General features: G+C 40.3%; 1 protein-coding gene across 1 annotated transcript in view; it reads right to left on the reverse strand.

Moving 5' to 3' along the window:
• Positions 1-26,464, reverse strand: part of nbas (NBAS subunit of NRZ tethering complex) — a 253,972-nt gene that overhangs the window by 174,173 nt on the left and 53,335 nt on the right. Inside the window, exons 22-27 of the mRNA XM_055635330.1 lie at positions 15,675-15,764; positions 13,758-13,911; positions 12,292-12,477; positions 11,644-11,817; positions 10,873-11,006; positions 6,291-6,353 (exon numbers count right to left, since the gene is read on the reverse strand). Of these exons, the coding sequence (XP_055491305.1) occupies positions 6,291-6,353; positions 10,873-11,006; positions 11,644-11,817; positions 12,292-12,477; positions 13,758-13,911; positions 15,675-15,764 (801 nt within the window). The remainder of the gene's footprint in view (positions 1-6,290; positions 6,354-10,872; positions 11,007-11,643; positions 11,818-12,291; positions 12,478-13,757; positions 13,912-15,674; positions 15,765-26,464) is intronic.

A 26,464-nucleotide genomic window follows, 5' to 3' on the forward strand; every position in this document is an offset into this window, starting at 1 on the left:
GATGGATAGCATAAATCCTAGGACAATGGAGAGATAACATTTTTACAGTTATTACAAAAGAGTAAATCAATAGGAACGCTCCCACTGGACTTGAAACAAACCAACAAAGTTAATATTTTTAATGGGATTGCTTTGACATACCAAATGCTTGGTATGCTTGATATACCAAATGAACAACTCAATGTCAGACATCCAGAAGGCGCATGGTTTAATTTGGGGGAATAAATAAAGCACAATAAAAAAAATCACAATATATTGTAGGCAAGGTCTCCGATAGTCCACTGTAAACAATTCAATTATTTTTTAGGGAAAATACAAAAGCTTTATTATCTAATACATCTCCTACGTTCCTAATAGTTTCATGAAGGGTAGACACAAGAAAATAGGACACAAGAAAGTAGGCTACCAGGCCCCTCAAGCCTGCACCACCATTATCTACAACAATGACTGATCTACGTTGACTCAAATCCATGTTTGTGCCAGTTTCCCCAATTATCCTACACCCAAAATACATGATAATCTAGCTTTGTTGAGATTCCATGAATTTCTTCTCCATAAATAAATTTCTACACACCTCCATTTTAAATAGAACATCTCAGCATCTACCCTACAACATGGATTTGTGCCTGGAAGGTCATGTTTGACTAATCTTCTTGAATTTTTTGGCGAGGTTACTCGGGAAATTGATGAGAGTAAAGCAGTGGATGTTGTATATATGGACTTCAGTAAGGCCTTTGACAAGGTTCCTCACGGAAGGTTGGTTAAGAAGGTTCAATTGTTAAGTATTAATGGTGGAGTAGCAAGATGGATTCAACAGTGGCTGAATGGGAGATGCCAGAGAGTAATGGTGGATGGTTGTTTGTCAGGTTGGAGGCCAGTGACTAGTGGGGTGCCACAGGGATCTGTGTTGGGTCCACTGTTGTTTGTCATGTACATCAATGATCTGGATGATGGTGTGATAAATTGGATTAGTAAGTATGCAGATGATACTAAGATAGGTGGGGTTGTGGATAATGAAGTAGATATTCAAAGTCTACAGAGAGATTTATGCCAGTTGGAAGAGTGGGCTGAAAGATGGCAGATGGAGTTTAATGCTGATAAGTGTGAGGTGCTATATCTTGGCAGGACAAATCAAAATAGGACGTACATGGTAAATGGTAGGGAATTAAAGAATGCAGGTGAACAGAGGGATCTGGGAATAACTGTGCACAGTTCCCTGAAAGTGGAATCTCATGTAGATAGGGTGGTAAAGAAAGCTTTTGGTGTGCTGGCCTTTATAAATCAGAGCATTGAATATAGAAGTCGGGATGTAATGTTAAAATTGTACAAGGCATTGGTGAGGCCAATTCTGGAGTATGGTGTACAATTTTGGTCGCCTAATTATAGGAAGGATGTCAACAAAATAGAGCGAGTACAGAGGAGATTTACTAGAATGTTGCCTGGGTTTCAGCAACTAAGTTACAGAGAAAGGTTGAACAAGTTAGAGCTTTATTCTTTGCAGCGCAGAAGGTTAAGGGGGGACTTGATAGAGGTCTTTAAAATGATGAGAGGAATAGACAGAGTTGACGTGGATAAGCTTTTCCCACTGAGAGTAGGGGAGATTCAAACAAGGGGACATGACTTGAGAATTAAGGGACAGAAGTTTAGGGGTAACATGAGGGGGAACTTCTTTACTCAGAGAGTGGTGGCTGTGTGGAATGAGCTTCCAGTGGAGGTGGTGGAGGCAGGTTCGTTTTTATAATTTAAAAAATAAATTGGATAGTTATATTAACGGGAAAGGAATGGAGCAGTATGGTCTGAACGCAGGTATATGGGACTAGGGGAGAATATGTGTTCGGCACGGACTAGAAGGGTCGAGATGGCCTGTTTCCATGCTGTAATTGTTATATGGTTATATGGTTATAATGCCTCCTCAGGATCTTGTACGTTCTTTTGAACTTCTAAACACATACCCCAACCGTTTAGATTTTTTTTAAAAAATAGGACAACCTTCTCTTCCCAGGAATTAGCGTGGTGCATCCGCTTTAGATTATGGTATCGATTTTTTTAAAGACAGGACAACCATACTGTGTGCATAATTCCAAGTGTGACTTCACCAACACTGCACAATTGTAACAAAACGTATTTTAAATTCCAATCCCATAACAACAAAGATAAAAATACCGTTTGTCTTCTCAACTACTTGTTGCATCTGGAACAAAAATAAAATGACACCACAAACTCAGCAGGACAAGCAGCATCAATGGAAGCAAAAAGTGTACGTTGATGTTTCGTATTGAGACTCTGCATCAGGACTGAGAGGGAGGAGGAAAGATTGTCAGTATACAGCAGTATGAGGGATAGGATAGAGGTGATATGTGGAACCAGATGAGGGACGCTCGGTGGCTATGAGGAGCAGATGTAACCAGGTGGGGATAGTCAAGGGGTTGGGAAAGGTGATCAAAGGGGACAGTTGAGAGAGTGTAGGAGATGAACATCAGGACTCTGGGGTACGTGAAACTAAAATTCAATGGTACATGTAAACTACTAAAGCATAACATGAGACGTTGATCCTCCAATTTGTGTTTGGCCTCTCTGTTGCAATGAAAACAGAGGACATGCAGGTTCATGCAAGAGAGAGTTAATATGTAATGCAATGAAGCTCAGATGGTCATTGCAGTTAAACTACAGATGCTCCACAGAACAGTTGCCTTTTAAATGCTCAAATTCTCCATTGTAAAGACCGCCACAAAATATGGTTGACATAGGTTTTTCCCCCCCTTTGTTCAATATCGATAACCACATACACAAATTTATTGGCAGAAAATTGGGAAAATCTCTCACCCACTTGGGATCCAAAATACAATACCAGGATGGATATGGGGAAAATAATTTAAATATTGGATTCGACAAGTATTTGATGCACAAGTAACAGACGGTAATGTATATAAAAATCAAGGAACCAGGACTAATTTCTTTCAAAGAAATCACGAATGCATGACAGTCCTAGCTGTCTTAAGATATATGTGCATCTGGGTAATCCTTAGACCAAATTACACAACTAAAAATGTACACAGGCTGCAGTTAACAAAGCCTCTTCTATTACGATGACTTTTTCCTGCCATCTGCTACAGTCTTTGTCAATGTGACTCGCTCGGTCTTTTGTCTTATCAATTACATTTTTAGCTGTGGGTCAGCCATTCTTCCATCGTTAATTAATTCAGGCTCCACTATATCCAAGCTGCTTAATTATATTTGGAAATTGTAGATGTTTCCCTGTTTACCGCATATAGCTACTGCTTCCCTCACCTTTCATCTATCAGCTCGTCTGACCAGCTCTGCTTTGCCCTCACTTTTGTCCTACTAACTGTACCGCTGCCATATCCATGCTTCACTATGCTTCCATTTCTTTGTTTGAACAAAAATCCATAACTAGAAAAGAGTTCGGTAATTAAGGACGGCATCCTTGTGAATGGTGTTGGAAGATGCAACCTTGCTCATTCATTTCAATGGATACATGTTGCAGACCCCTGGCTGTGTGTGCTCAAGCATACAAGTTTGGGCTTGCCGACTAACAGATGGCATCGCATCTGTCACACACTCCAGTGGCAGGGCCTATTCTTGATGTAATCTCCCGATGTTAACCTTGGGGATTGCCTTTGCAATCCTCTGCCAGTCCTGACCCGGCCTAAGATCAAATACTTCAGACTTCACTGCCAATTCCTGGCTTGCAGAGAAAAAAGGAAGTTTTTCCTTATCTTATGCTTTAGCTTTATGCTTTAAATATTTGCATTTTAATATACTTTTACTCTTCGAGAATTTGTAATTGTCATTTATTTTAAGTTTACAAACTTTTAGATGGCTTACCACATCAGATACAGCTTTAACAATGCCCTGCAGCCTTTGCAGCTGTCACAGCTCCATCGTGCCCGATGTAATTCAGAGTAAGGATTTCAGATCAAATCATCCCACCTCTCTGCTATCCAACCTTCACCACAAAATCAAAGATTACTGAATGTCACAAATGTATCTGTTACATGAACATGGTCAGTGAGTGAGTGTCCGGACTCGCTCACAGCTTTCCCGAAAGCCGTGAGCATGTCCGGAAAGCCGTGAGCAAGTCTAGAAAGCCGTGAGTCCAGAAGGCCATGAGTCAGTGAATCCAGAAAGTCGCGAGTCAGCCGTGCCTGCGCAGTTGGGGGCTATGGGTGAGTTGTGGAATATTGCGTTGGGGGACCAGGCCTCCCGTGTGAGAATGGGACCCAACGGGTCCCACTTAGTCTAGTCTAAATATAAATCTACAATATATTCACCCGTTGCAGATATAATATTTCTTTGTTTAATACATTTTCATTAGTGCGGCATTCATTTTAATTCAGAGGTTGTATTGTACAATGAAGGAAACAGAAAAGGCTTCCTCCACACGAAAGGGGAAGCAACTTCGATTAAATGCCAGATATGTTACAGGAAATATATTAGGAACTGAGAAAACAAGAACTTGCCAATGCTGCCAAACGGAGCAGTCACTGGCTGTGGCTGAAGAGGAAAGATGCTGTCTGGGCTGCCACGTGACCATCTAGAGGCTTATAGAAACTTACAAAATTCTTAAGGAGTTGGACAGGCTAGATGCAGGAAGATTATTCCCGATGTTGGGGAAGTCCAGAACAAGGGGTCATAGTTTAAGAATAAGGGGGAAGTCTGTTAGGACCGAGATGAGAAAAGTTTTTTTCACACAGAGAGTGGTGAATCTGTGGAATTCTCTGCTACAGAAAGTAGTTGAGGCCAGTTTATTGGCTATATTTAAGAGGGAGTTAGATGTGGCCCTTGTGGCTAAAGGGATCAGGGGGTATGGAGAGAAAGCAGGTACAGGATACTGAGTTGGATGATCAGCCATGATCATATTGAATGGCGGTGCTGGCACGAAGGGCCGAATGGCCTACTCCTGCACCTATTTTCTATGTTTCTAACAATAAGACACACACCCAGGTCTGATCAACCTGCGACTGAGGGAGTCTGGTGATAAAAGGCCCAAACACCCAGTGACGTTAAGGTACACAACTGAAGATGTGTCTAATTGTTAGCAAATTCACTTGGTGGTCATCCCCATGAATGTCAATTGTAGTGAAAATCTTAGGGATTGTAACACCCAGTCCTAATAATCAATCAGAGGTTGTATTGTACAATGAAGGAAACAGAAAAGGCTTCCTCCACACGAATGGGGAAGCATCTTCGATTAAATGCCAGATATGTTATAGGAAATATATTAGGAACAAAGAAAACAAGTTAACAATTCAATTGTTCTTTCCCTAAGAAACTGGGGACAGTTCAAGAATCCAATTGGTTAGAGACCGGGAGGAGGGAGCGAGTGACAACATTGGTCAAGGATAAAGCCGGTAGGAGAGGATAGGAAACTGGGGTCTGGCCCATGGCGTCCTCGAGATTGACTGCAGGAGGCACCCTTGGAAAACAAAGGAGGACTGGCGAGGAGAGGGACATCGCATCCAAGGAAAGCAATGGCTAGACACCCGCAACAGCCTGGGACTTGCCTGGAATGGGTCATAAGAACTAGAGCATGGACTTGGAAAATGGCGCCAAAATATGGCACCTCTTGAATGCAGGCTCAGTAGACTATTTATGTACACTTGCTAATCAGAAATTGGGGGTATGGCAATACTCTATTGGACAGTTTGTGAGAAAAATAATTTATCTGTGTTAGCACTTCACACATGTGACAATAAAAGCACCATTGCAAAAAACATCACAGAATATCATTATTATTCCTGAAATTTGAATATATATTATTCCTGAAATCTGAATATATATTTTGAGAATGTAAGTGGTAGGGTTTTTAACCCAACTGAAAATTATTGCAAATTAAACCCATTTGTGACATGGCAGAATTGAACAAATTGCCCAATGGTTGAGGTTCTGCACTCTTAGTGTTCATTACCTTTAAGAATGCTACCCTTCTAAAAGCAAGATTACATTCTCAATCTTCAACAAGGATTCAACAACAAGGATTTTAGCATCTAACAGCGTTTACTATTTTCTGATAGTTATCACTGTAAATATGAACATTATCAAAAGACCTGAAAGGTAATGAATTGCCAAACTGATGGAGGCTGATAAGGAATACAATAGTGAAAAACCTAAAAAGAGACTGTCTTGTTATAATTATTACCTTATAACAAGAATTACCTTATATAAGAAAATTACTTGTACATGTTGCAACATATATTATTGCTGCAAATACTTGTACTACATGCAATTCTTAAAGAAAATATATTTTCAGTAAATTAATAAACTTATACCTTAAATGTTGTTCCAACAAGTCAACTTGATCATGTAAAGCTTTAGTCACTTCTGTGTCTTCACTGAAGTAAAAACAAGATGAAAATAATAGAAAAATACCATGAATATGCTGGGTTTGCTTTTTCACAGGTTTTACATTCAGTTTCTATTTTTGTGTCCTCAAATAGAATTTCAGTTGATAAAACACTGCAGAAGTTCCTTGATTCCTTTTGAATCCCTCCTTTAATACACATTAAATTCCAATTACTGCAAAACTCTGATTAAAATATATTCCCCAATGCAACATTTTGACACAAAGCCAGATCAGTCTTTTCTGAAAAATCAAAATAAAATATTAAGCCTTTTTGTCCAAGATGTCCTTAACATCCCAAGCATATTTCAGTCCACTGGAAGATATAGTGCATTCCATAATCCAACAAAAAGTTAGAGATCACTAGAACCGAACAAAGCAAGGTCTGTAAAATCCGTGAGATCAATTGAAACTCTATTTGAGACCATAGTAACATTAGAAATTATGAGTATAAATTTAAACATTCTCATCATAAATTAGAGATCATGACATTTATCACTCAGATACAATTAGTGCATGCCATACAACATATTACGAGGAAACCCATGGAAAATTTTGTTTCCAAATATCTCTAGTTAATAAGTTAGTTAACACAGAACAACTGCCCTATGCAGGAAGTCACTGACCAACAAAACTGCTGATTTACAACACTTACAATCACTGCACTTATGAATGAATACTAAAGTTATTGCAGTACCAAGAAGTGTGGGATTCTGTTTAAAATCATTGGATGCCTGACACTTAACATTAATGAAGTTAGTAATTGTGTTCAGAATAAAGTCCCATTATTTGCACCATCCCATGTCTTTGTCACTATTTTGTAGTTTTAAATCTCCAACATTTTAAGTGGAGCTGGGTTAATACTATTATACTTAGAGATGTTGCAAAGTTCAGCTCAACATTTCTGTCCTTTTACCTTTTGTTACTTTCTCTTTTGACTCTCGCTGAGTTAACACCACTCTGACCCATGAATAGATTGACTTACGGACAAGGTTACAGAACCATTTGCATTTGTAAATTGGGGATCATACAAGCACAAATTGCTGCCGATTTTCTCCAATTAACATTATTGGCTTTCAAAACATTTAAGATGCAGCCTTAGCTTTTTTTTAATAAAGTTCACAAACCTTCTCTGTCATACAAAGTTTCCATTTAAGAAGCTTAGGGAATGATACTGCATCAGATTGTCTGCTATGAAACTGATTCAAGATCCAGTTCTGATTGCTAATTTCAGCACAAGAAAATAAAGTGCTCGAGGAACTTAGCCGGCCAGGCCGCATCTGCGGAGGGAGATGATCGGGCACTGTTTCAATTTTGGACCTTTACAGTCTGAAAGGCTCTGATCCAAAACGTTATCCGGCCATCTGCCTCCACAGATGCTGCTTGGCTCACTGAGTTCCTCCAGCAGCTATTTTTTTTTGCTTAAGATTTCACCATCTGCAGTCTCTTATGAAACCCAATTTCAACATTTTAACAACATGTCCAACAGAAACAAATGATTGAAAAATTAAAAAACAAAGGAGATATGCATAACAAGAATATCCCTGTGAAAACAGGTTATCAACAACACATCATGCAGCTTTGATTAATGGGACAACAGCGTGCACCCATTTGTGACTCCAAGTAAATCAAGGTCTGGTAAATCTCATTCTCAGAATGACATGCTCACTGCCAAGAATGTGGGGACCACCCTGAATGCAGAATGAATTAAATGATCACACTACTTCATGCTGTCAACCCTGGTGCTTGTGGTGGCATTAGCATATGCCAGAAAACCATATGAAATTAACATAATCAACTTTGCAAATGCTGAACTTGTATCATATTTCACCTTGAAATATTTTATTTGTGCAATAATTTTAAGGGCATCATACTCAAGATTTTTTATTGATTTTTGTATTGAATTTTTCGAAAGTAAATTCAAAGATGTAGAACATTGAAAAAATGAACTTCAAAACAAATAAATTGATTGCAGTTTTAGGTGGGATTACTATCTATTACCATACATCCAGAAGCTTGCCTTGCAAACATGAAGTGGAATTAGCTTATTGAGAATTTTAAACAGAGATTTTATAGAAATACACACAGCAGGAAAATGCAGGAGCACTAAAAATATTACAAAACATCAGCCTATGAATTCTCACAAGTTTTGTGCTAGAGATCGCCATTAGGGCACACTTTAGATGGCATTCCAAGCATCCAAGATTTTTGTAGATGAATACACTCAAATTTTAAATGAAAATATTAGCCAAACCAAAAGAGCTCAATATGCAGCAGTAATACAGAATTAACAGCACAGTAATTGATCATTAAATCCAACATGCCAGTGTTTATTCTGCCTGGGGTTCAGAGTGCAGCACAGGCACAGAGTACAGCACAGCGACACCAGAACTGCGAACAAGATCTGGAAGATGGATTGGTTAGTGACCCAGAGCTTGTGTCTTTCCCTCATCCTTCAAACATACAGTGCCCTCCATAATGTTTGGGACAAAGACCAATCATTTCTTTATTTGCCTCTGTACTCTACAATTTGAGATTTGTAATAGAAAAAAAATCACATGTCGTTAAAGTGCATATTGTCAGATTTTAATAAAGGCCATTTTTATACATTTTAGTTTCACCATGTAGAATTTACAGCAGTGTTTATACATAGTCCCCCCATTTCAGGGCACCATAATGTTTGGAACACAGCAATGTCATGTAAATTAAAGTAGTCATGTTGAATACTCAGTTGTATATCATTTGCATGCAACGGCTGCTTGAAGTCTGCGATTCATGGACATCACCCGTTGCTGGGTGTCTTCTCTGGTGATGCTCTGCCAGGCCTGTATTGCAGCCATCTTTAGCTTATGCTTGTTTTGGGGGCAAGTCCCCTTCAGTTTTCTCTTCAGCATATAAAAGGCATGCTCAATTGGGTTCAGATCGGGTGATTGACTTGGTCACTCAAGAATTGACCATTTATTAGCTTTGAAAAACTCCTTTGTTGCTTTTGCAGTATGTTTGGGATAATTGTCTTGCTGTAGAATGAACCGCCAGCCAATGAGTTTTGAGGCATTTGTTTGAACTTGAGAAGATAGGATATGTCTATACACTATAGAATTCATTATGCTACACCCCTACCACAGATGAGGTGGAATGCTTTGGATCTTAGGCAGTTCCTTCTCCTTACTTTGCCCTTGCCATCTCTGATATGTTAATCTTTGTCTCACAGTCCACAAGACCTTTTTCCAGAACTGTGGTTGCTCTTTTAAGTACTTCTTGGCAAACTGTAACCGGGCCATCCTATTTTTGCGGATAACCAGTGGTTTGCATCTTGCAGTGTAGCCTCTATATTTCTGTTCATTAAGTCTTCTCTGGACAGTGGTCATTGATAAATTCATGCCTGACTCCTGAATGGTGTTTCTGATCAGACAGGTGTTTGGGGATTTTTCTTTATTATAGAGAGAATTCTTCTGTCATCAGCTGTGGCGTTCTTCCTTTGCCTGCCAGTCCCTTTGCGATTAGTAAGCCCACCGGTGCTCTCTTCCTTCTTAATGATGTTCCAAACAGTTGATTTTAGTAAGCCTAAGGTTTGGCTGATGTCTCTTAACAGTTTTATTCTTGTTTCTCAGTCTCATAATGGCTTCTTTGACTTTCATTGGCACAACTTTGGTCCATGTTGATAAACAGCAATAAAAGTTTTCAAAGGCATTGGAAAGACTGGATGAAAGACTAGGTGCAAAGAGTTATCTTGTACCTGCATTAAGGAGGCATTTAAACACACCTGAGCAACTACAAACACCTATGAAGCCATGTGTCCCAAACATTATAGTTCTGTATTGGGGGGGGACTATGTATAACACACAGCCGTAATTTATACATGGTGAAACCAAAATGTATAAAAATACCCTTTATTAAATTCTGACAATGTGTACTTTAACCACATGTGATTTTTTTTCTATTACAAATATCAAATTGTGGAGTACAGAGGCAAAAAAATAAATTATGGGTGTTTGTCCCAAACATTATGGAGGGCACTGTGAGTGCAGTGAAAAATTGAATATACTATTGTGCAATATAAGAAAATATTTGCTTGGGTATTATGAGTTAACAAGCAATAATCCAGAACATCTGTTAGCCCAGCACTATAAAACATCAAGGGTGCCAGAATTTGGGCGTTTCACTGTATCTACATCAACGATTCTATTTCATCCTTTTGTATTAATTTTGTATTCTTTGGAAATGTAGCTCTGCACACCATATCTGCTGCTCCGAAAGGACAACAGGAATGAAGATTACTTCTGCATTCCAACTGCCGTCTCCAACCCACACCTCTCCCAAATTGGAAGAAGGTCTCATGAACGCCAAACACAAGTAAACGAAAAGCATTTGGGGAACTGAGGTACAGATAGAAAATGTAATGACGATCATTTACTTTTAAGTATATTCATATTTTCAGAACATAATTCATAATGAATCTTCAGAAACTAAATTTGTAACATGTAATTCGCTGTTGCTTTTATCACACTTACCCAAAACCCCTCTGTGGCAAACATTCAAGTATATCATAACAAAGAGCTAGCTGATCATCTCGGTCACAATTGTACAGACATTTGAGGGCTACTGCCATCAACTGCTGTTGATCAGGAATAATTTTCTGCTGACACTAAAGAGGAATAGAAAGGAAGGAATAATCCAATTAAAATAAAGACCTGAGAAAATGCATATAAATCATCATCAAATTAAATTTCAAATCTCAATTTGAAAGCTGGCATGAGAATACGTACACAAGAACTACCAGCCTCCGTCAATGAACAAACATAGGGGACTGCATTTAAAAAAAAAGTTAAATAATGTCCATCTGCTAACTTGTCCACTGAAAGCAACCTTTATATCTTGCTGCATCACTAAGTCAGACAAGATATCATTAGTCTTAATCATTACATTTGAACAAATATAATTGCAAATTGGTTGTATGACAGCATAAAATGTAATTCATGCTCTTTACCTCCTAACTGGAACCCCATCAGAAATTAATGATGCTTTAAGTACTAGCAGTGGAAGATGCGTTTTTCATAATCCTCTTCTTCAAAAATGCCAAAGAAAAACATTGGCCAGTCCAGTTACATTAATCCCGTGTGATTACAGTTTTACACAACTTCATAATTGAATTATTACAGTAGAAACTTGGGAGCTGGCTGCTTAATTATGTATTTGGTAAACTAAGTCTTGCCTTAATAAACCAATTTTGCCTTAATAGGTATCACAATCACCAATGAAAGATAAAAAAGGTACAAACATACATCAGGCTTAGATTGCTGAAATATCTTCAAGGGATATTTTAAGTCTTCGTGTGCTTCTGTTACTAAATATTCTTTGAGCAATTCATCTGCCAATCCTGTATTTTTACTCTCACAACGGTGCAGGAAGGGAACCACCCATTGGAACACATTCTTTATATACATTTCTTCAGAGGACTGCCAAAATATAACAGAAAAATATATTAATTACACATTGTCAACACATATCTTGATACCCTTTGATGGGGAGAAAGAATAATGTTTTTTCTCAATCCTTAACTAAATCAGATACTTTTCAATGTTATTTTTATTCATTGTGTGAAATCATAAAGCTCTTAGCTTGGAACATCCAGACATTGTATTTGATATGGGTTTCATTTTAATCATGGTGATAATTGAGAAAAATAATCTACCAAAAAGCCACCAACAAATTTACTTTGCACATAATACTCAAGATGGAATTTATGGAGTCTTGGAATAAATGTGCCATCTGTTCTCCAGGCACAGCAAGTGATGGGGGGTGGACCAAAGAGTTATTGTTCTTAAACACAAATTACTTTGATATATTAAATTATCATATTACATCAAAAATGCAATTACTAAAATACAATGCTTATAATCTAAGGCTGAATTTACATTTGAATACCGTACATTGATCAGTAATTGCCTCAGTTTATCAATGTCTTTCATCTGTTGCATCTCCTTCAATGAAAGGGTTGGGTCAGCCCCTGCTTCATATACAAGCGTTTCCAGAGTGATCAGATCATCACAGAGAGCCTCTAATCCCGGGATATTTCTTTCCTTACCAAGTCTTATTAGAGATAGGGCACAATCCACCTGAAGGCAAATTAAGAAAGTTGTTGAACAGATCAAAAGTTTTTGTGAAAGATTGTTCATGAATAATGCAAGTTTTAAACTAACGGTCTCGTCAAGTCCTATCCATATTATCTAGCATCCACTATGCTATGTTCCCCTCCATTTAAACATTGATTTTACTGCAATGTCTACCATCTACTATTCTACCATCTTCAAAATCATTGAGACTACCACCGTAGGTAGTGTGTTATGGTGGATTACAACTAGAAACTTGTTAATCAAGGACTCACTTTTGGTCACTGAAACAGATTACTCAGAATTTTGCAAAGTAACATACCTTACATTACGGAGCAAGATAACACAACAAAAAAGGTGAGTTGAGTAGTAGCGAGGAATTCCAGTTAACAAAATTAAAGCAGAAATAAACATTATAGTATAATATTGTCATTACAAAATTAATCTGGTCAAGCATTTGCCTTATCTCTTTACAAATGTCTAAACAGTTACAGATCATTTTATTTAAATCTACAATTATTCATCGCTTCACTTTCTCTTAAAATGTATGTGAACTTGCTGCACATTTCATTTAATAATTGTTGGAATTTAGTTCATCATGTTATCAGATTGCTTTAAAATAGGTCACACAAATTGAGATTTGGTGCCACCACATGGTCACTTAAAGCATCACAGTTTTTGCTGACCATGAAAGTTGACAGTGGAAATAAAAAAATCAGATGAAACTGAAAAGAATTAGAGCAATTAACTATGCATTATTGTTACTGGTGGTATTACGGCAGGCCAATTTTTAGGAACTGAGAGCTTATGTGCCTTTGATGCAAACAAAGTTGTGCCCTGTTCACTGGCATGCAAGTGACACTGAATATCAATAATCTTCAAAAGCAGCTATGCCTCAATGCTCTTTCATAAAATAAAGTGAAGGTCAACTACCAAGGAAATAGGAAAGTTCCTCACTTGGAAGCTTGATCTTCATCTGTGGTTATAATTACATTTTGCATCACCACAAAAATGAAACTGATTGAATGACAAAGCAAATAGCTTTTTCCTAATGTTTTATGAATAACACAATTTCTCATATTTCAGCTTCAATTTGTAAACTCAAATCCTTCTAAGCTTTTTCTTACTTTTTTTTTATAATTTTGTTTCACACCTTACTTGCTTGCTGTTCATAACCCTGAACATTGATTAAATTTACTTTGGAAATCTCACTTCCATTAATATACTATTTTATTTTTGTATCAAAGTGATTAAACATGCAGAACAATTTTTGCCCCTCCACTCACCTGTCTAGAGTAACTCTCAATCTCTTCTGCACGATTTTGATACCACTGAGCGAGAGTCTCAATAGAGGGGGTAGCAGTTCTATATTTCAACATGTCAGGCTGCTCTTCGTAAAGAAACTCAGCTGCATCTTGCGGACTACAATTGGTCATCATTCTGCAGGAAAAGAACAAGCACTGAATATTAACAGATTGAACAGGTAAACTCACGTGCGTAACGATATTATAATAATGGTGAAAGGAAACATTCATTTATCAACAAAGCAAACTAGCAAACTAGTCGTGGTGAAATGCCATTGATGGATATACAATATTGAGGCTATAATTTTGTTTGGTACAACTAGATATACAACACCAAGATACTGCATTGCTCCCTAGGCCTAGATCAGACTTGATATTTTCAGTAACTTAAAACTTGAAATTTGCAAAATGCCATTGGTATGTGGCAACTCTTTTTGTGCTGTCCCAGGAGAGAATCTAATGCAATGCCATGTCTATGGCTTGAGATACAGACAACTCTATGTCGGGATCCGGAGCAACAATCAGCTGGAGGAACTCAGCAGGTCGAATCTCTGCATCATGACTCGAGAGAGAAGTTGACTGGTTTAACACTAAGGAAAGAGGAAATAGAGATAGAAGAGCCCAAAGGTGATAGGTGGGACGAGGCGGGTGAAATATAATCTGAGATGGAGCTGGGTTGGGGAGCAGGTGGGGTAGAGTTGGGAGAGAGGGGGAGGCAGGTGAACTCCCCAAGAGAGGAGGAAAACTTCTTCAACTTCGCCATGCCAAGCACGGTCCACCAATCACCAATTGAGCCCTTTCTCATCTCTACCCCCTCTCCTTAACTCTGGCTACCATCCCTCTCCACTCTTAGACAGGATGCAGGGACTGAACTCAAAAAAGTTGAACAATTCCTTCACCTACAAATATTGTTTAGTGCACTAAGTTTCTCTGGCATATTGTTTGTTGCTGTGGAATTCTCTGCCTCAGTGGGTGGTGGAGGCAGGTTCTCTGGATGCTTTCAAGAGAGAGCTAGATAGTGTAGATGACTAGTGCATGTACCTTTAGGCTCTTAAAAATAGCGGAGTCAGGGGATATGGGGAGATGGCAGGAACGGGGTTCTGATTGGGGATGATCAGCCATGATCACATTGAATGGTGCTGGCTCGAAGGGCCAAATGGCCTACTCCTCCAACTATTGTCTATTGCGCTAATTTCTAACTCAACAAGTGCATGTTGACTGAAACTCTTTAGTCATTCAAGAGTCAAGTCATGAGTCGAGTGTTTTATTGTCATATGTCCTGGATGGGACAATTAAATTCTTACTTGCTGCAGCACAACAGAATATGTAAATATGTAAACATTGTATATAATGGTAAAAAAAAGAAAAAGTTCAATAAATATAAAAAAATATAGTACAAATAATAATATAGTCTTTTGCAGTTCAGAGCTCATAGCTTATTTGTTGTGTTTAATAGCCTAATGGCTGTGGTGAACAATCAACAATATGTCAAAATACTTTATATACAATGCCAGACATTTTTTTATCCAAAATGTGGCCCTTTAAACATACGTCAGGACTGTAAATTTACTAGCTTTGTGCTTCCTGTATTACCAATTCAGACCAGTTTAATTACAAACCTCCACTTTGTCATCATCATATTGCTGCCATGTACATTCTTTCCTTGTAAAATATTAACGGTAGTCACTGGTCTGACTATCTATCCTTGCTTCACGATGAATCAATCTGATTTTCCATTGACCTCCTTAGTCTCATGGATCATTTTAACTACCTATTTGCTCCATACTTACTTCCACTTTGTGATCCATAATTTCTTAGCACATTTGAAGCAATGTATGCTAATTTGCTAACACAACTGGGCGATTAATAGAAATAAATAATAAAGTGCATTATTTTTACCTTAAATTTGGTTCTTCACACCAATCTGGATCTTGATGTCTTTGTTCATTCACAGGCAATGCCACCAAGTCACGACAATTATCAACAAATCTATCAAGAAAAGTTGAACTGATTTAAACACGTAATGAGTTTGCACTAGTTACAATTTCAAACTAAAATGTAAGCATCACTCATATTCAGGTTATGTAGCTTTCCACTTTTAATTTAAGTCGTTCAAGAACAAATATATGCAGTTATCAAAATATAATGCATCTAAGAATAAACCAGGTGATATTTTAAACGTCTGCAATTCCACCTATGTGATGGTCCAGGACAGGTCTCGACTCAGAATGTCATCTGTCCACGTCCCTCCATAAATGTTGCCCGACCACCAAATTCCTCCAGCAGTTTGCTTTTAGCAAATACCAATTGTATTAAACCAACATTTATAACAAGGAGGGTGTGACTGACCTGCCAATCAAGGTGTCATACAGATAACACAAAGCTCATTAGAGAGAAAATCCTCCAGTGTCACGAGTCATGGCTGACGCAAACCAAGCTGGCTGGTGTCAATGTTCCCAACCCGAGGACATTACTTAGGACAGTAATGTCAGGGCAGTGTTCCGGGCCCAACCATCTTCAACTGTTTAATCAAGAACCTTTCTTGCATCTGCAGAAATGGCAACGTTTGCTCATCTCTTCTCAAATGTTCAATACCAGGCAAAATTCAGCAAATAATGCAGTCCATGCCTGCGTGCAGCAACAGTGGACAACATTCAGGGAAGGAATGCTAAGTGCCACAAAAGTGTCTTGTAACGATCATCTAATCACTCACAAGACATGTAATGGCATTACCATTGCCGAGTAAATCACCAATCATGCTGAAGGTCACTATTGACAATACATTTAACTGGATAAGTCACATAAATATTGCAGTAGACACAAAAAGTGGGTCACACATAATCTCTGGAGAAAAGTAATGGGCGACGTATCAGGTCGGAACCCTTCTTCAGGCAGCGGTGACTGGAGATGTTTGGAGGCGAGGTATCCTTAAGTAATCCTCCCCGACTCCATCCACATTTCACGCAGCCTTTAAAGCTCACACCCTGGTCATTCCCTCTTCCATTGGGCAGAAGATAAAAACTTGAAAGCTTCTACACCAGATTCAGGAATGGCTGCATCCCTCCTGTTATCAGACTCTTGAATGCACTTCTCATAAACCAAGGATATATTTCCAATCTATCTTGTGCTGAATCTGGCACTTTAAAAAAAATCTGCATTTCTCTGTTGCTGTAACGCCATATTTCGCACTGGTTTACTTTTTCTTGTACCACCTGATAAACGCATGTATTGATGATTTATCTAGAAAGTACGCAAAATAAACCTTTTCACTATCTTAGTACAAAACATTAACAATCCAATATCAATATCCCATCAATCACTAAAGATTCATATTCTCCACTACCAGTGCACATTGACAACAGTATGTACCACATACAAAATAAACTTATGTTAATTGTCCAGGTTAGTCTCAAAGAAGCGCTCAAAACCATGCTCTGGACCACCAATGAAAACGGCAACAAGTGCATTGTAACATCATGTGCATCAGTTTTCCCCTCCAAGTCATGCCCCATCCCAACTTGGAAATGTGTCACCTGTCCTTCACCAACACCATGTGCCAAATTTTGGAATTCCCTGTCCAATGCAATGCAAAAATACCTTAACCAGAAGGACTACAAAGATTCAAGAAGCCTGTTCACCACCATCTTCTCAAGGGCAAATGCCAGCCTTGCAGACCATACCAAGCCTGCCAGAAATATACTAATTGTATTGTCTGGAGGCGCCGCAATATGCCCCAGCTGGGACAGCAAGCATACATAAGAGAAACATTTGAAAGGTGCATTTTCGTGCTGAAGGGAGTTTGTACAAGTATAAATTAGTTACTGCAGTGGGCAAATATAAGAAGTTGCAGAATTTAATTATCTTCCACTTGCAGCTATGTAAACCAAAGAGAATATTTCAGGGGGGGGGGGGGGGGGGGGGGGGGGAGCAGGGCAGGCATTAAACAAATAGATGAGGAGTGATGGCATGATTTGAAAGGGCGATTCATTCCTTCCGTAACAGTGCTACGAAATCATGTTGCATTCGGCAAATTAATATTTGGTGTAGTTTCAATTACAAATTAGAGATTAGGTTATTTGCCATGTTTGCAAGTACTCGCAGGAGAAAAATCAGCTTTCAATTTCCAGGCCAACAGAAACATTGGCAATTTTAGTACTTTTGAACAGAGTGTAATTAATTTTATACATTAACTACAGACTAATTGATGCGCTGTGAGGTATAGTAGTGTGTGAAATTACTTCTAATTATATTGATGAAAATAAGACATTGCAAGTGTTTTACCTTCAAGACATTTTCAAAAACACGTCACGAAAAACAATTAAAAAAATCAGCGACATAAACCATTTTACTAGGAGGAAATGAAATACATCAGTGATTTCACTCATGGCTGGTGGGCTGGCAGTTGACTTGTGGCTATTCCTTGAAATTCCATTTCAAGTAGGGTGCAAGACCACCAATTCAAGTGCAGTTTCCTACCACTTCAAGCAGGGTGCAAGGCCACCAAATTCATGTGCAGTTTCATACCACTTCAAGCAGGGTGCAAGGCCACCAAATTCAAGTGCAGTTTCATACCACTTCAAACAGGGTGCAAGGCCACCAAACTCGAGAGCAGTTTCATACCATTTCAAGCAGGGTGCAAAGCCACCCAACTCAAGTGCAGTTTCCTACCATTTCAAGCAGGGTGCAAGGCCACCAAACTCAAGTGCAATTTCATACCATTTCAAGGAGGGTGCAAGGCCACCAAATTCAAGTGCAGTTTCATACCATTTCAAGCAGGGTGCAAGGCCTTCAAGATAGAGAGTCGTGACCTCTCCCGCCCCCAACTTGCAGAGACTGAGCCACGCCCACACTTCCAGGTTTATAGTCCCTCCACCTCCCACAGGAAAAGACGTGGCCTATATGGCTTGATTGACAGCAGACAGAATCTCAACATTTTTAAACACTAATAACTCTTATTTTTCATCGATGAAAACAATTCTCGGCACCTGATGAGTGGAGGGAGATTCTGAGTAAGATGGCCAAAAATCACAGCCGTACTTGATAGCATTTTTTCTAAAATCAATATACAGTGTAAACAGGAAGTGGTCACGTTTAGACTTTTAATTATATAGATAAAATGTCTGAACATATCAAATGGATTTTAAACTAATGATGACTGTCAGTATAAATCATGATTTCAAAAAGTCTTGAACATTTATTGTTCAAAGCAGTATATTCAACGTGCATTGAAATCCAATATCAATTAGGATACAAAATGAACTAACATAAACTTTTATTAAATGGCAATAAATACAATGCTCTTTGCATTACTGAATGATCGACATAACATTGAACGACAATCGTCAGAGATTCAGTTGCAATGCAGTAAATTTGTGAGCAACGATTTACATTTCATTAATTAAATCTTGTTTATAAGACTGGTATCAAAATACATTTTTCCTGATGTAGTGTCAGAATTACAGGCCAATGGTAAAACAAAACTGAAGAAATTCCCACTGTCATAATTATTATTTTACAACAATAAAAATGAGAAAATTGGCAGATTTTCTTTAAATTTCCTCTCTTGCCAATCGCTGGGTTGTCTCTGCCCAGCAGAGGAAATACTACCATACCACAATGCTGTATTTGAAATTTTCATCATGAACAGAACATCAATCAGCCTCTATTATTGGCATATACTTCATCTGATTTCCTACCCCATTTGCTTCAAAATATATATTTTTTAAACACATTATCATGCATTATCAATGATGCATAGGATTACCTATTGCTGGATGGAACATAGTAATGAACAGGTTTTGTGGACGATATTAATTATCAGGGCCTATCAAAGTAAGAGGATAAATTGAAACAAAACAAAAACAGAAAATACAAGATACAATCAGGTGTTCTTGACACCACATGAAGTGAAACAAATTGGTTGAAGACAGACATCTGATCATTGGCATCTCACCAGGGAGCAGATGGACCATCCACTTGGCACTTTATCTTAATGCGCTGTAAATGCTTCAGCTTTGGTCTTTTTCATTTGATAAGTGAAGCAGTAGTTGAGGATGGTGATTTTCCTGCATCTCTTAATTGTCCATCACTGTTTATGATGTGCAGCAGACTGCATAGCTTTGAATGATTGGTACTCATTGGAGGGGTGGGTTAGCAGCTTTAATTCTTGGATGTAAACATCGTAATTGATCCGACTTGTCCTGCTCTCTTCTCGTCGCAGAACAAGATAACAAACTTCTGTAAGTGTATTGTAGAATTTAACCTGACTGGTTGCATGTGGCTTGAGATAATAATTCCAACAAGCAGGAATTCAAGAGACTTAATGGGGTCCATCACAGGAACAGCCACCCCCCCACCCTCCACACCCCCCCTTTCCTTTGAAGCCTTCTAAGAATGTGGCATCTATCATTAAGGATCATTGTCTCTTCTCATCAATATTGGCTGTGGGCCGAGGAGCTTTATTCTGCAGTTTTGTGATCCAAGTCACCAAACTACATGAAATTTTCACAAATTGTGTAAAAAAAAATTATATAAATAACCCCTGAAACTCATTATGAACAAGACTTGCACATTTTTATTAAATTAGAGAAAAAACGGAAATATTTCGGGTAATTTTTAGTCCAATCAAAGCACGTTTAACATTGAGTTGTCTGCCAGTTGGCCAATCACACGCTTTGCTTTAGGCTAGCACACAACATGGCTGAGGGGGCTTCACTGGTGCCTGTTTTACTGGAGATTCCGATTTGTTGTTCTGTGGAATAAATGTTGTGGAAAGTTGCAGCAAGGTAATTGTATTTAGTGAGAAAAGCATTAAAAAGGCTGAAGAAAGTGCTGCTAAGTGGATGGAAGTACAAGAAAGCCTTGAAAGCAAAGTCGCTGCTGAGGTGCTGGAACACAAAGATTAAAACAGCCAGGAATCAACTCTAACTGAAAGGTAAGATCTAAAGTATGAATTTATGAAAATCTATCTGTATGGAGTTTAATTAATTTAATTGCACCCTTTCATAATGTGAATAAATTCATTCATTCATTACTTCATTCATTCATTCAAAATTGCATTCATTCATTCATGAAATTGAGGGCCAAAACTATATGTTTCCATAACACAGTCAATTAAACATTGTCACTGATGCCAGCTTGTTGTAGAGTAATAAGTCTTTAACAGCTAATCTCGGAGCTGCCTGCGATAACTTACCGGGAAAAAGTGCTCCGATCGCGGAGCCTAGGTACTCGCGGTAAAGTGAAGCCGCGGTCTCAATTAATAAGCGGCCGATTCGCGAAAGCGGAGCCGCGGATCATCTCCGCGGGCGGGTGGGGGGAGGCTGTACATAGTGCCGTCTGTAGCGGCCGTTTTCAGACCCCGACAACGGGAGAAAAACGGAGGGATATCGATCGCTATTTATAGGCTTCCATTGCAGTGAGAAATGGTCAGAAATGGTTGATTTTTCTGTAGAAATGAATTGGTGATATGTGAACTTGAACTAGTTTTTTCTATGGTAACAGTGTTATTCTCATTAACAATAAGAAGAGGTTTGAATGTTATGAATTGAAGTCCATGCAGACCTAGGTACTATGAGATGTTTTTCTCTAGCTATTCTGCACCCTCTGTTCCTGCACTTGAACTTGAAGTCTTATCTATGGCTGTAAATTACAGTGTCAGTCTCATTGACATTAAGAAGAGATTGACATTTTATGAATCGAAGTCCATGCAGACCTAAGTAAAATGAGATTTTTTTTTTCTGCAGCTTCTGCCCCTCCACTCTTCAGAAGTGTTTTGTGTGGACATTCACTGTGCTTTAATGAACACTAATTTGACAATTTGCAGACTTGCCATCCCATCTACCTGGACATGCATACACGTGTAATTTCCTCATTGATATGTCGATATTGTCTTACATAATATAAAACATGAAAAGATGTAAAATACACCCCGACACATATTAACTTCTATTATTAGGAGGCAGCAGTGTATCCCGGGTTATCATGCACAGTGCTGCTGCAACATAACAACAATAAATCGAGCGATAGCAAAGTCTAGAAGGAAGAAAGGTAATGATAGGACTCAAACAACAATTCTTTTTACATATGGTCATATGATGTTACTTTGAAAAATGAAAAGATATATTTGAGGACGTTGATTTATTTTACTTTTCATTCCTTTTCTGTTTTCTTTTTCCTCTTTCAATTGAGTTCAAGACGCTGAAAAGCCTGAAGCAGGTGAATCACCTCAAGAGGCAGTTCCTGATGGTGAAGCAGATGAGCCTGCCCCAAAGAGACTGCTTCGATCCACGACAAGTCATAGTCAACAAACAGCAACTGTCGCACACTGACCGTAGGCATGTCCTACCAGTGCATTGCATCATTTGTAAATGTTCAAAGTACACAAAATAAATAAATTGTGGAAAAAAATGATTAAAGTTTTATTTTAATGTGGATCGTTTCACTGTTTATTTGGTCAAATTATTTAAACAATGAGTGAATTACTTATGATAATGGCGTGCCAGTGAATGACTGCGACAATCTACCCACCGATCCACACATACATACGCACACTTCCATGCGTGCAAACACACACATACATGCACACATAAATCCGCACACACATAAATCCGCTTATTGTAGCTTAAAATGAATATTCATTGAGTAAACATCAGAGCATTCGATTCTTGGCCAGGATGTGACATTTACATCAGAAATAAGACAGGTCTCTTACAGGTCTGGCACTGCTCCAGTCCCACTATGGCCGTTACCTCCACTCTCCCCATTTTGGCAGTCAGTGGGGTTCAGTAAAGGAAGGAACCCACAAGAACTGCCCTAACCCATTAATTAGGCTGGTTCAGGAGCAGGACCTCTGCGACAGTGTCATTAAAAAAACACTCAAAATTATATTCATCATATTACCGCAACACGGGAATAGGCTACCCATGGTGTAATACGGGCATTGGCCACTAGATGGTGCTTATTTTCCCGATCTCATTTTCTAATTAGTTTAATTAATTAATGTGCAACTTTCGGCAATGACGAGTTATGACATCCTTCTCAATTATATTTCATCCAAATCTGTGGAAAATTTCATGTAGTTTGGTGACTTGGGTCACAAAATCCTATTTCTAGACACATTTTTGATGCTCGGCCCACAGCCTAATACCATCAGGTAAAAGGTACAGGTGCTTGAAGTCCCACGACCACCGTTCAGGAACGGCAACATCCCTACAAATCCCACAAAGCCTACAAAACCTTGATCGCACCTCAACAATTTAACATGCCTCTCCACCTCTACTTCCATAGACTTTTTTTAAAAATCTAATTGTGTTTTTGCACTAAAGTCCTGTTTGTTTTGCACAATTTTCTTTCTTTCAAAAAAGGTGTAATTTATGTATACAGGTGCACAACCTTTTATCCGAAGATATAAATAACAAAAACCTCCGAATAGCGACATTTTTTTCGGTCCTTGTAGAAAGGTCCTTGAAAACGTTCACAGAGGGCGGCCCGCAGAGGTGACAGCGGAACCTCCGGTCGGTCCTCGAAGAAAGGGGAACTAAATCCCCATTCATAAAAGAGAAGATGAGGGTATATTGCGCGGGAGGGTTAGTAATTGACAATATGCTGCTACCTGCCCGCTGAGTTAAAAAGTTCCCACGGTAGACTCACGATACACAGTGTATCGTGAGTCTTGCGTGGGAACTTTTTAACTCAGCTTGCAGGCAGCAGCAGATTGTCGCTCCCTTCAGTTTCACCCCACCTACACCCCTCTGCTTCTCGGCCATGTGTGTGACCCCTTCCCTCCCCTCTCCAGCTCCCCGCTCATTGCACCGGCACTGTCTTTACGTCGGCGATGCCAGCATACAGTGCCAATCACCGGAGACGTCAGGACCAACGGGACACCGACCCCCAGGCCCACTGCAAGCACGGAGATCCCAGAGACCCACAGCCAGCAGCAGCCCAGCCCCGTTCCAACTCCAGAGGAAAACTGCAAACTGGCCGGAGACGTCAGGACCACCAGAAGCCGTTCCCCGAGCTGCGCCCCCTCATCGGGACACCGACCCCCAGGCCCACTGCAAGCACGGAGATCCCAGATCAGCAACTCCAGCCCAGCCCCGTTCCAACTCCAGAGGAACACGCAAATTGACAATATGCTGCTACCTGCCCGCTGAGTTAAAAAGTTCCCACGGTAGACTCACGATACACAGTGTATCGTGAGTCTTGCGTGGGAACTTTTTAACTCAGCTTGCAGGCAGCAGCAGATTGTCGCTCCCTTCAGTTTCACCCCACCTACACCCCTCTGCTTCTCGGCCATGTGTGTGACCCCTTCCCTCCCAGAAGCTGATGGTGTGCAAGGGACGTCTTGTTCTTGAGGTCGCGCAGCTCGGGCTGTGGGCGAACTGCCACTTGTCGCCGTAGCGGCCCATCGGGGAGCGGATTCCTCTGGAGTTGGAGGGGGAGAGGGGTATTGTGCTGTTTGATCACCCCCTACTATCCCAGGGACAGGGAGACAGGACGTTCACCGAGGGCGGCCCGCAGAGGTGACAGCGGAACCTCCGGTCGGCCCTCGAAGAAAGGGGAACTAAATCCCCATTCATAAAAGAGAAGGTTGAGGGTATATTGCGCGGGAGGGTTAATAATTGACAATATGCTGCTACCTGCCCGCTGAGTTAAAAAGTTCCCACGGTAGACTCACGATACACAGTGTATCTTGAGTCTTGTGTGGGAACTTCTTAACTCAGCGTGCAGGCAGCAGCAGATTGTCGCTCCCTTCAGTTTCACCCCACCTACACCCCTCTGCTTCCCAGCCATGTGTGTGACCCCTTCCCTCCCCTCTCCAGCTCCCCGCTCATTGCACCGGCGCGGGGGCTTTGCACTGTCTTGACGTCGGCGATGGCAGCAGGTCAGTGCAGTCACCGGAGACGTCAGGACCAATTGGACGTCGACCACCAGGCCCACCGCAAGCACGGAGAACCCAGAGACCCACAGCCAACAGCAGCCCAGCCCAGCCCCGCTCCAACTACAGAGGAACCTGGGTTGCGGATGACGGGGCGCAGCTCGGGGCGTCGTAGGGGCCCATCGGGGAGCGGGTTCCTGTTGGTCCTGACGTCTCCGGCCACCTGCTATCCTCCGGGAACTGTACCGCCCTTGCAGGAGAGTAGGGTTGTTTGCAGTTGCAGAGGGAGGGGGCAAAGGCGGTACAGTTCCCAGTCTCAGCTCCAGTCCAGGGGGGTGGCCGGAGACGTCAGGACCAACGGGACACCGACCCCCAGGCCCACTGCAAGCACGGAGATCCCAGAGACCCACAGCCAGCAGCAACTCCAGCCCAGCCCCGCTCCAACTCCAGGGGAACGTGTGCAAGGTACGTCTTGTTCTTGGAGTGGCGCAGCTCGGGCTGTGGGCAAACTGTCACTTGTCGCTGTAGCGGCCCATCGGGGAGAGGATTCCTCTGGAGTTGGAGGGAGAGGGGGGTATTGTGCTGTTTGATCGCCCCCTGCTATCCCAGGAACAGGGAGACACAGCGGCTTTTTAGACTGGTGGGCAATCACTTCCAAAGTTCTGCCCACACAGTCAGTACACCTCTCCTACACTGCATTTCATACAAACATTTATTCTGCAAGGAAAAACTACATTGAAGACTCAAACTCGCGACCCAGTAACTGCCAGGATCGAGGCGCAAACTCGCGACCTAGCTCGGGGATTCAAGTATCCCCGAGCTAGGCTGCCTAAGGGCATGTAGCCCCGCTAGGGTGACATGCGTGAGAGAGGTGATTCAATGCTGCGGTCACATTTACAAATTCAGGAATTCATTCAACACACTGCATTTCATACAGACATTTATTCTGCAAGAAAAAAACGACATTGAAGACTCAAACTCGCGACCGAGGAACTGCCGGGATCACGGCGCAAACTCGCGACCTTGCGGATATGAGCCGAGCACTCTACCACTGAGACAGCCATTAAAATCTACGCTCAAAAATTTCCATTCCGAAGACCGACAAATTCCGAATTACGAAAAGTGTCTGGTCCCAAGGCTTTCGGATAAAAGGTTGTGCATCTGTACTTTATGTATAATTTAAATATAATTTGTTTTGTGCATTTGTAAGTCTATATGTTCGTGAAGCTGCTGCAAGCATGTTACATTGTACCTGTACCTCGTACTTGCATATATGGCAAACTCGACATGACTCGACCCACTAGTTGTGGGAAAGCATAGCAGTCTAATGGATGCGCTATTTTCTGCTGACAGACACTTATTCTTTTTCAGTTTGCCAGGTTAGTTCTTCATTGGAAGAATGGGCTGAAAGATGGCAGATGGAGTTTAATGCTGATAAATGTGAGGTGCTACACCATGGCAGGACAAATCAAAATAGGACGTACATGGTGAATGGTAGGGAATTGAAGAATACAGTTGAACAGAGGGATCTGGGAATAACTGTGCATAGTTCCTTGAAGGTGGAATCTCATATAGATAGGGTGGTAAACAAAGCTTTTGGTATGCTAGCCTTTATAAATCAGAGCATTGAGTATAGAAGCTGGGATGTAATGTTAAAATTGTACAAGGCATTGGTGAGACCAAATCCGGAGTATGGTGTACAATTTTGCTCGCCCAATTATAGGAAGGGTGTCAACAAAATAGAGAGAGTACAGAGGAGATTTACTAGAATGTTGCCTGGGTTTCAAGGTTACAGAGAAAGGTTGAATAA

This window comes from Leucoraja erinacea, chromosome 5 (assembly GCF_028641065.1).
Source record: "Leucoraja erinacea ecotype New England chromosome 5, Leri_hhj_1, whole genome shotgun sequence".
Lineage (NCBI taxonomy): Eukaryota > Metazoa > Chordata > Chondrichthyes > Rajiformes > Rajidae > Leucoraja > Leucoraja erinaceus.